This window comes from Photinus pyralis, unplaced genomic scaffold (assembly GCF_008802855.1).
Source record: "Photinus pyralis isolate 1611_PpyrPB1 unplaced genomic scaffold, Ppyr1.3 Ppyr1.4_LG7, whole genome shotgun sequence".
Taxonomy (NCBI): Eukaryota; Metazoa; Arthropoda; class Insecta; order Coleoptera; family Lampyridae; genus Photinus; species Photinus pyralis.
This window is the reverse complement of record NW_022170738.1, coordinates 33,756,526-33,768,196: the sequence shown is the minus strand read 5'-3', so window position 1 is coordinate 33,768,196 and position 11,671 is coordinate 33,756,526. Positions and strand designations below refer to the sequence as shown.

General features: G+C 36.5%; 1 protein-coding gene across 5 annotated transcripts; it reads left to right on the top strand.

The window, feature by feature from the left end:
- The first annotated feature begins 278 nt into the window (after positions 1-278).
- On the top strand, positions 279-11,214 carry LOC116175569 (CUGBP Elav-like family member 1). 5 transcript variants are annotated; one of them, XR_004146333.1, is made up of 3 exons: positions 279-965; positions 8,946-9,325; positions 11,040-11,186. XR_004146333.1 is itself a non-coding variant. In XM_031493748.1 (2 exons), the coding sequence occupies exons 1-2, from the start codon at positions 305-307 to the stop codon at positions 11,158-11,160; spliced, it is 792 nt and encodes a 263-aa protein (XP_031349608.1). In that variant the 5' UTR covers positions 279-304; the 3' UTR covers positions 11,161-11,214. The 5 variants fall into 5 exon arrangements, 2 of the variants coding, with proteins under 2 accessions (XP_031349608.1, XP_031349607.1); XR_004146332.1 differs by having other exon boundaries at positions 8,946-9,434; positions 11,040-11,170; XR_004146331.1 differs by lacking the exon at positions 11,040-11,186 and adding an exon at positions 9,697-11,004 and having other exon boundaries at positions 8,946-9,434.
- Positions 11,215-11,671: the final 457 nt, after the last annotated feature.

Below are 11,671 nucleotides of genomic sequence, written 5' to 3'. Positions count from 1 at the left end.
CGGCGTTTCGTTTAAACAAAAAATCCGGAATATCTTTTGTTGTGGATGTTCTGGAAATTGTAGGCAAGTCAACAAATTAAATATGTTTTTGATATATTCCTGGTGCAGTACCTATAATGAAGGCAATTCTTAGGCTCTTTGATGTTTTTATATCAAAAGGAAAAGTGGATAAATAAATTTCCGACCCAAAACGTAGTGCGGTATGACAAAGATTTATTTTCACGTTAAATTTATTGATGAAAAAGGTTGGATTAGGTGCTGATTGATTTTTCCTTCTTTTGCAGAAAGAAAATTGTTTGTTGGAATGGTTAGCAAGAAGTTATGTGAAAATGATGTGAGGGCCATGTTTAGCGCCCACGGGACCATTGAAGAGTGTACGGTGCTTCGCGATGCAAGTGGACAATCGCGGGGTTGCGCCTTCGTTACGTTTGCCAGTAAACAATCCGCTTTAAACGCAATTAAAGGACTCCATCATTCGCAAACAATGGAGGGATGTTCGGCGCCTTTAGTAGTGAAATTCGCGGACACGCAAAAGGAAAAGGAGCTCAAAAGGCAACAGCAAATGCAGGCTAACGTTTGGAACGCTTTACAATCAACCCCCCAGCTACAAACGCAAATACAGCAGCAGCAGTACGGGACAATTTTGCCCAGCGATACGACGTCGTTACAGCTTTTGCAAGCCGTCGGTGGTTCGGCGCTCTTGCAACAGCAGCTGCTGGCCGAAAACTTTTTGGCTCCTATCGGTGTTCAAAATTTAGTAACTCTTGCGGCAATGACTCAAGGGGGATCGTCCCCTCTCTGTATGCCTAGTATTCTTAGTAAAAGTGTAGGTGGTGATAGGGGACTTACCACTAGCCTTCAACCTAGTATAACAACATCGACCGAACTAACAAATTACGGATCGTTTCTAAATAACGCCACACTTGCGGCGGCGGCCGTCGCGGCGGCAGGCAAGCAGATGGAAGGTAAGTTACGGTAAGCCATGCTGCGTTTTAGTGGCCGAAATATCGTTCATTTTCGATTTGTGTTATATTAATTTACATTAATTTAACAGCAACATGTTCTACTTTAGAGTTAACGGTAGAGAGTTGGGATAAAGTTTCGAAACTTGCTCTGTATAGCAGGAATGCGGCACCAAGGGATTTTGCCCGTAGTTTCGGAAAGTTAAGTTCTCAGTTTAACAATTAAACATATTCAGATGTTGCGAGAATATTACGGCCCGAATTATATTATAATTTCAGGTGTATGAAACTTAATTTAAAGTTTGTAGTTGGGACTATAAAAAGCGGGGACCGTTCAATAGGAAAGTACTTTCAGTAACAAACTGTACAAGTTTTTGAATGTGTGTGCGCGTTCCGTTAATAAATCGATCGACTAAGCATTCCCTTTGAAAAGTTCTTCGGGATTTGAAGGAATTGTCATTCTTTATGTTACATTTTCGCTATAGCCCAGCTTCACGTATGTTTTGTCTTCATCTTAATAATAGCCGCATTTGTCATCATAAAGTGCCATCTCCCAAAGTATAACTAACAATTAACTAAAACATGCTTTACTCTAACAATAATATCGAATAGAAAGTCAATGAACTTAATCAGTAACTTGGTGGGTTTATACAATCATTATCATTAGTTCATTATCATTATATCATTAAGGGATAGCCAATAGAAACAAGTGTATGGTTTCGTTGGTTACCGACGCACAGTAAACTTTTGTTTCTATTCGCTATTTTTTTTAATGATGGTAATGATGTATAAACCCATCATTAGTGTTATCCACAAAAGTGATATTTAAACAAAACGGTTCTCGATGCCAAAAGCTCAAAAATAGTGCCAGCTACACTTGGAGGGGGGGGGGGGGAGATGCGGCACCGCGGTAACTGTATAATTAAAAACTACCGAACGTTGAATCAATATTTTGTATTGGATGTTTAGGAATGTTTCCAAAAGTGTGATCTGACACCCACCCCACCCTTGGTTGCTCTACATTTTTAGGTAATTGTTATTGTTACCATTAAACTCTGTAGTATAATTCAACTAAAAATTGTTTATACTTTATTCCATAACACTTTTGTTAAACTAACTTCATTCTTCGAAAAGTGCCTTCTAAAAAGAAAGGAAAGAAATTGTATAGGGTTTTTCAGTAATTTTGACCTCCTCTTCTTTTCATTAATTTTGCTGTAAATAAATGTTTTACTATTTTATGTGTAATGAGTTAATGACTAAAAGTGTAGTAACTGATTGAATTTAATATGCACGGAGTGCCCAACAAAATACGTTTTCAATATCTTTTAATAGGACACCCTGGATATTTTTATAGTTTTAAGTAGCCCTGGATTTCCCGATTACAAATATACAGCGTGGCCATTATGTACGGAATATAGTAAATATCTCGGTATATAACGACTGGATATAAGTTTTTCTATATAAAAGTTGTTTAATATTTTCTTATCCATAATAAGGCAGCATTCAAATGAGTGAGTAACTGAATTTTTTAAAATACCATTGTACTTTTTCTTTAGAGTCATTTGATAGAGATTTTTTTCTCTCGTAACATGCTAGCACCCTTATATGTACAAGAAATACAATGGCGAACATTTTAAAACATTTGGAGGATGTCTATCATCTCCGAAACCATAGGAGAGACGACGATAGTCCAATTGGAGAGAAGATGTCTAATTAAAAATTTATTACGCTCTAAAGAAAAACCCGATTTGTTTTTTTATATTTTTCTGGTGATACAAAAAAATTTAAAATACACTTTCGCATTGCCACCTTTTGAGCTCTACATGTTTTTGTTTATTTTTCTGGATGTGGCCAAATTAAGGAATAATATAATCGAAATTAGTCAGTCAATTTCGGTTTTTATGGCGTATCTTCGAAAGTAATGGAAATTTTCCCCATCTTGGGCGCAGTGTATATTTGTACTCAGGGCTACTCAAAATTAAAAATATATAGGATGTCATGTTAAGGATATTGAAATTTACATTTACATTTTTAGTCTGTATAGATAAAATACTAAAACTTTTATTTGAGACACTTCGTTTTCAAGATATTTCCTTCCACTTCACCAGCAGATATGTCTCGTCCAGACAAATCATTTTGCTTTTGTGGGTACGCCCGACATACCATTTTCGAGATATTCGCTCTTAAAGTTTTGACAGTATCAATAGATATATTGCTTCCCGGCGTCCCAATCGCTCTTTGTGGGTACTCTCCTCCGACAATCTGTTGTTGAGATATAAGGAAATATGTATATCCGATGACGATAAGGGGTAGAGGGGTGGTAGAAATAAATTCCTTTAGTTGACACCTTTGATTATAGTACCATGAATGATAAAACCAGCCCCCCCCCCCCCAACCGCCTGTTTTAATAAGTCAGAAAGTCAGAGTCAGTTTGTAGAAAACAGTTCCTTTTTTTGAGACCTGTAATTAGAATACCATGAAAGATAAAATTAATTTCTACCCCCTCCTCCCTATCCCTGCCCAGCTACTTATCTCTAAAAGGAGTCGCACAGGAAAGTTATAGTTTGTATAACCCAATTCATTTCGATGAGACCTTTCATTAGGATACCATGAAGGGTAGAACGTGTTGTGTTCAACCCCTCCCCAAATTTTCCCCAAATTTTCAAAATTTTTACTTGTTACCGCTAAATGCATACGTATGCAAAATCTGGGACCAATTGGTTGTCACATGTAAAAGCGAAATTTGATGACCGTCTGGCACACCTTCAAGGTATAGGCTACCTGTTGCAAAATTCCAAGACGCTAGGACCATTCCCTTAAAAGTAGTTCAAAACCGCAGAAGTGGGTCCGGACAGACGGACAAAACATAAAAATGCGATAAAAATGTCTTCAGCAACCACCGATAACGCGGTGGCGGGTCCAAATTCCAAGATGGCGAGTTTTAATTGGCATCCAAGATAGTGGACCGACTATTAAAGTACCCCGGGCAAACTTCCGAAATCTCGTACCCTGGGCTAACTGCCGAAATATGATCTTGCACGTCAAAATTTGACATTGAACACTAAGCTAACTGCCGAAATTTGACATTGCACCCTGGATAAACTTTCGTAATTATTATTAATAATAATTAATCTTATTCTTATCTTATCTTATTCAAGAAAGTGCAGGGTTTTTTTTTAAACAATTTTTAAAGCAAAGTCTCTTTTTGCTTAGGTATACATATAAAGTGGGCACGGATCAGTCGAATTTAGGGGTGTTTGGGCACTAAAATATTTAAATTTTATGATCGATATTGAATTACACAGATCGGCCTTTAAATAACGCCATAGATTTATACAAAACTTTCATTTTTTTTAAATAAAATTTAAATTTAGTGGTTTTCCTTTGGCGTACGAAATATCGAGGGACAACTCCAATTTAGGAGTGTTTGCATATTAAATTAAATCCAAATATATCAACCCTTAAATAACGGCAATCAAATTTATACACATACCCGTAGGTTTCATTATTTTGGAAATACTTTTAAAATATAATGGCCGTTTTTATTAAGTGAATGTGGACTTGGGGAGGGATTAATGCCTCTGTACTGAAGTATCTTCTACAGTTTATTTCTCGGTTTATTTAATTGTGTGTATGTGTTAATGTTCATATAAATGTAAATAGCTAGTAATTTTGAATGCCTAGAAAATATTTTTTGTTCCAATATTTCGCATGTTTATAGTTTGAAACTTTTTAAACTATTAGTTGTTGGTAAAAATATTGGGGAAAGTATGGATTTGCATAGATGACATGTAATGAAATTTGAATTCTGAAAAATGAAGCCTCCGATTGGATTTGCCCCTCCTTATAAATGTCTTAGCATGATTTATATGGATATTGCTAACTTTAGATATACTAAACCACGGCATTCCTAACGAGCAAATAGAACCGAACTTTACCCGACTTGAAACGCACTTTAATCGAATTCCATCCAAAATTAAGCGAAATAGAAATTTGTATCCAATTGAACGATATTGAACCATTCAATCGAAATTGAACCCAATTTAAGTCGAAGACTTACAAAGTAAAGAGCAGACAAGGGTCAAAAAAAGGTGGGAATTGTGTAAAGTAAATGTTGCAAATTATGAAGAAAATTGGCGAATCGTTCCCATACAGCCGAAGGGAGAACCATCTAAATAACCGTGACTGCTTGTAAAAACTATCGGTCTAGTAGGATTGTATCTTGAGTTTTTAACCTGGGAACTAGGATTTTAAATAATGAGTCTTTGCATTGGGTTCTTTAATCATGATCTGGATCGTGAGTCCAATGTCGTGAGTTTTGAATGATAAATCTTGAAAGATGAGTCACGAATCTTCAAGCTCGAACTAGGTACGAATTCAAGCCTTGATTGCACAATGTTAAATCCTGATGAGTGTATTGAATCTCACACGTTAAATTTTTAATCTTTATCTCTTGAATCAAAAACCTTCCCCCTGAATGTAGTATTTCGCATAGTGAACACTTCAGGAATTGTGTTACAATTACGAACGAACTATTCGGGAGATTTGGCATTGCCATTTTAATGCAGCAGCCCCCCCCCTCCTCCTCCAGTTGAATTTACCACTTTCACATTGAATTTTATACATGAAATGCCAGCTAATTGCTTCCTTAATAATTAAATGGCAGCAACTAACTAGGGAAATGCGCCCATTATTGTCCAGAATGTTGTGTTATGTGATGGTACTAACAAGGCACTAGCTAAAGTGTAATGGCGTTCCTAATCAAATAAATTTTGTGGGGTTGGCTATAAAATATCTATAATGTAATTGACTTAAAAATGCCTGAAAGATATTATTTGCTAAAAGTAGGTATACCTACAGGTGCACTTTTCAATTCTGCGTCGCAGGGAATATGGATGAGTAAAAACTGTCAGTTTTCGTAACTGCGAAGTTGTAGGTGGGTCGGAATTCTTGGATCAACCTGTCAGTTGTCCACGGTGGATTGCCCGGTTCTCAAATATTTTTAATCAACTGTGATGGACGGTGAACCTGTAGGTCTGGATTAAGATGCGTTTTGACAGGTCACTTCCGGCAGGCGGATTTGACAAGTAAACCTGTAGGTGTGTACCTACCTTTACTTTGACGTTGGTTGGAAAATGTTTGAAGCAGCAAGAAGCATTAAAAAAGGAACATTTATATGGAAAGGAATTCCTTTTCTAGTCGGCATAGAAACACATCTTCCCATTGGGGCTAAAATGCCACAAAAAGTTAACGCTTTCCACTTTTTGCGAACCCTCGCGAATCTGAAACCCCACTGAATTTTTTTTTATTTCGATTCTCAAACCTTAGTAACATATTTTAAAATCTCTTGATGCATTCAAGTTTTCTTCCGTACGTGCTTCCAGAAGGTTTGCGTAAAACCCGGACCCGAATCTGGACTTTGTAGGTAAAACACGGACCCGGACTTGGTGAGTTCTTTTTTTTTATATTTTTGTGAATCGAAACATCGAAGCCATAATGACGATCCTTTTTTTCTTTTTTCGGTTGGATTTAACCCCTCTGTGCGTCAAATGCGTTCACCCCATTAGTTACATTAGTAAAAAGGGAAATTAATTTCTTTTACCATTATTCGCTGTATTAAGTTTTATTGTTTTTTTTAGGCGAACGCTATAGCGGAAGCGGAATTTCACAAAAAAAACGTTCCCTAAATCAGAAAGTTGTATCTGATTGTATGAGGTCGCCTGTGTATTTTTTTTTTGACAATTTATTTGGAGGTGTTTTTAGCACCTTAAAACTACATTATTATTTTAATTATTTACAGTTTATTAATTAGGTTCGTCGCTTTAAGGTACTGGACTGTGGCAGTAAGTGTAGCGGAGTCATTCGAATTTAGGGGCTCCTGGAGATTGTTGGAAACTCCAAATGACCGACGAGGAGCAGCATAGGTGGGACACTCCAACATAATCCTTTGCATTTTTACCGTTCCCGATACAGAGGCATCCTTGTAACTTTTGTCCCTATTGATGGGGACAACAAAATCAATAGCTTTCTTTCCCAAACTGTAAACAAACCGCAGTCCAAATTTCGATCAAGCGGCGGCTGTTAAAAAGAGTTTTTGCTCTCACGGACGGACGGTCGGAAAATAATAAAACTACAAAAGATCTAGTACTCGTAGTCTCTTTCTACAAAATTCCCACCCACAAAAGTGATTCATGACCGTACCTTAGTTCGGATGCAGATCCGGTTTTTATCCACAAGTTCTCGGGCCGGGTTCGGGTCCAGGTCTGGCTTTTACCAATCAAGTCCAGATCCGGGTCCATGTTTTACCTACCAAGTTCGGATCTGGGCCCGGGTTTTACCCAGACCCTGCTTCCAGTGACGTTAGTTACTTTAAACAGCTTGTATTTCAAAATATGGTGGATTACTTCCTTTATTGCACCATGGCAGTTCAATTTCTTATACCTAATTCGACCATGATCTCCTTCTCATTATTTTATATTATTATTCCAATATGCCATCGGATAGATTGTGATGTAGCATACAAAATTATATTTGACCATTTTTTAGATTATCAGTATTATTATCACATAAGAGAATGCGGTGGGCCGGTACCCTATATCTCAAACGCACTGTATAGTTTTCAAAATAGTATCTTTTTTACTAGCCAATGAAGTACTTTTTCAACACTTAAAATAACGTAATTATTTATAAAGTACCAAAATTTTGGTTTCTTTGATTTATTATGTTTAGAAGACCGACAAGTAACCCTTGAAACTAACATAAAAATGTAACGGGCAAGTACCAGTAATGAAATCACGTAATTCCTTAAAATGGATCGTTCTTCTATAGCAATGCAATAGCATGTCTTTCGTGCACAGAAAGGGTTTTAATTCTTATTTCTTAGGGTCGATCAGCTACTTAGTAAAATCTAAGTATAATATTAACATCACGTATTCATTTGAGTAAATTGGCTTTTAGGTGGGATCCCCATTTACTCGGAGGGTTGCAGTTTTTGTTTACATGAAAAAGTGTTGTTGGTTGTGTGGGTTTCTAGTATACCATGCTGCTTGAACACCAATGCCTCATGGAATGAAGGGTTGGAAGCAAGGCTCCCTAGAATTTAAAACCGCTGAAGTGAAGACATATGTTTTATTGATTTTGTAAAAGATGAACTTAAAATAAATTATAAAGTGACCTTTCATCCCTCTCGCCTCCCGTTCACACCCGAGCGTCGGTGGTTTTTATAAACAATTACACCTTATAGATCAAGACTGCATGTCAGTGTCGAAAATGAATTCAAAATTTTGTACAAAAATCGTTTTTTTTTTTAGTTTCCACAAACTCGGTAGGTACTCTCGAATTTTTCTTTCGCATCAATGGTAACTGGTCATTGATAGTAAACGAAAGTAAAAAGAATTGTCGTAACTTTTCACTGCAAATAATACACCGTCGACTAGACAAGTCACGTTGTTTGCTCAATGGGTTTCGACCGGTTTCGACAATCCACCCACTGGCGAGGGATTTGAATTTCTATCCGATTTCTATGAATGGGTGTTCGATCGTAATTGTTTTAATTTAAATTATAGTGAACGAGCACGAGTAATTGGCGTGAAATTGTATAGTATAAGCTGCCTATATGTTAATTTCATCGTACATTGGGTGATTTTATGCGCGTTGTGCACTGGAACTAGTGACTGTTATGGGTTAATTTTAAGGGTGTAACGCTAACGCCATGTGTAAAAGTAAAAATTTCTCGCTTACACATAATATGGTTTGTCGCTGAGTATGTAGTACCTATGTTAACTCTTACCTATAATTCGTTGCTGCTTGTGTAGTTAATATAATACAATGGAGCCCGTTTTGGACCATGTTTCGCACCTAGCGGAAGTATTGCGAAATTTGGCCGAAACGGCATCGGCATAATAGTACATGTGGCATGGCTTATTGTAAATATAATATTTTTGTTTGTAATATGTACTAACACAGGTTATTTTGGTGTTAAAGGTCCAGAAGGCTGTAATTTATTTATATACCACCTTCCGCAAGAATTCACCGATACGGACTTAGCTACTACGTTTTTGCCTTTTGGGCCCGTGATTTCTGCAAAGGTGTTCATAGACAAACTGACTAATTTATCAAAGTGTTTTGGCTTCGTGTCATTTGATAACGCGGCGTCGGCCCAGGCCGCAATAACCGCAATGAACGGATTTCAAATCGGCACGAAGAGGCTCAAAGTGCAGCTTAAAAGGCCAAAGGATTCGTCGAAGCCATATTAACCAAAGAGAAAAAGACAAGAACCGCGCACACCAGGTGCTCCATTAAAATTGTTGCACTCGCGTTCGCGGCATCATCTCAGGATCAACTAGCTGCTATTTATACGAACTGTGAGATATTTTTAATAGTTAACCGCGGCCCGTGCCGTTTGTAATATAATGACGAACGTGGAGGATGTTCAAAGTCATGTTATGTTTTTGGAGTTGTTTGTTTGGTTCGGTAGGTTTGGTAAATTTATGTGTTCTCGTGGTGTAAAGCGCAAACATCCTCTGTTGTTTAGTTATCGTCTCTTTAGTAGGCCAGGCCATATGTATTTGTTGAGTGATTATGTTTAGTTTTCAATCTATAGTTATACCAATGATCAGTTACTTATTTAGGAGCATGATGTATTTGATTTTGATTGTACCTTTTATTTTCTACTATTAATAATTAAACCAAAGTTACACCAAAACACTTTGCTGGAATGATTTTCGCATTGCAGGGTTTCAAATTGTAGTGCTATTCTCTAGCGCGGTAACAGCAGCAGTGCCGTCGTGTGTGGCTTCTGTCTTATGTCTACTAATGTACTTGTCTTCATATACAGTAAGTGCCTCCCTGTACTAACCACCGCTAATTCACTAACTGGCTGTAAACTGACGCACCTTTTCTGTGCGAATTACACATTACGGACAAAACTACACAAAACACAACACTTTAATAGCAGTTTCAACATAGTCCAGTTAAATGGTGCTTTTGCAGTTTCTTTCAACGGTTTTACTTATTTTTTTTGGGTGTTGAATCCGAATTTATTACCTTGCAGGGGTCGGCTTAAATTAAAAATGCAAAAAAATATGCGCTTTTCAAACTGTGTCCAAGATAAGGATGTCTTATCATGAGGATCTCCGAAACCTTCGAAGATACGAAGATGGTCAAATTAGGGAAAAAATGCGTACAATTAAAGAACTACTATCATGCTGTAAAGAAAATAAAAAAAATTCCGATTACTTCGGAAGATGTCCCAGAAAATTTGCCGATTTGGTTTTTATTTTTTTCTGATGCGTCATTTTAGCTTTACAAGCCAGCGATTTTCAATACAACGTTTCTTCGGAGAAATCATCAACTTTATTTTTTTATAAGGCCCATAAAAAAGTACGTACTGTATTGAGTACCATCGGGCATATTTTCCAGGAAATTTATTTTTGTTCAATTCATACTTCAGTGCGCAAATATCAAAAACCAAAGTTACTCCTGTATTTTATTGATACTTTGGTCTATTTTAATTTTGGATTTTGGAAAAAGATTATAGTTTTCCACAGAAAAAAAATCGTTTGTTCGGATTTGGCACCCCAAATCACGTAAAACCGTCGAGAAAAAAAACTTTGGCAATTTTGTTTTAAGCACCAATTGACTGAACCAATATATATTTGTGCACCTCAATTTTTCAATGTTGTAAAAAGTAAATGTGCTAATCTCTTATGTAACCGTTAACGATGTGTGTATAATTTACCTCAATGTTCATATAAGTGTTGATCGCCAACTTTTATTGCCTACTTTTGTACATTATATTACATATAGTTATATAAATACTGTGATACTTGTTATATCATTTAAATAAAGATTTTTTATGATCCCCACTTTAAAATCAAATTCTTATTAGCTCAAGCTCAAAACATTTAACACAATTTCCGAAAACAGAATAACACAAATTATTAAACTAATCCTAAACTAACGGACACGATGTGCTCAGAGCAGTTTAGACACGATGTAGTAATTGTTAAAGTAAACTGCTCCGTGACACTTCGTGCGTGCATACTGAATTGATTGAATATTTTTTTCTTTGTGCAGGGTTCCTAACGGCGCTTATTTTTCGCATCTAAATCGAGGCGAGCCGTCCGAGATCTTGAGCGGAATCGCAAGTACTGATGGTCGCACCAAGGAAATTTGCCACCTGATTCAGAACTTTTAGTACAAAACTGTTTAAGTCTGATTGTTTATATTTTTCATTAAAAAAAGAGCGTAGTTTCTTCTTTATTTTTAGCCCTCCTGGCCATGTCTGAAAAACATCTTCGCTTTAAGCACGTAGATTTAGAATAATTATACCATTAAGGTAAGTATTTGTTTTGTAGGTCAACACGATACATTATGCATGCGACAGGCCATCCTTTAACTTTTTCGAAACGTTTAAATTTAACGAGTTCAAATACTATTGTTAAATGTATAGTGTTGGAACGTATCCCATATTTTTTTACTAACTTTGATTTTGTATTGTTAGTCATTGTATAATTTAGGCAGAACACATCCACTAAATGGGAATGTTCGATATTTCCTGAAAGCTATCGAATTTATAACGCCCATTAGTCGAATTTGAAATTAAAAATTTTGGCATTTATACCGATATTGATCATATAAAAGTGGGCATAAAACTATTACCAACTTCAATCGCCATTTCCGCTATTAAAAATGTTTACTGTAAAATT

Excerpts from the sequence above, each read along its gene's own strand:
- LOC116175569 (XM_031493747.1), top strand. The coding sequence starts at position 305 with ATGGTTAGCAAGAAGTTATGTGAAAATGATGTGAGGGCCATGTTTAGC. Across the intron at positions 966-8,945 it reads GGCAGGCAAGCAGATGGAAG|GTCCAGAAGGCTGTAATTTA; the intron begins GTAAGTTACGGT and ends TTGGTGTTAAAG.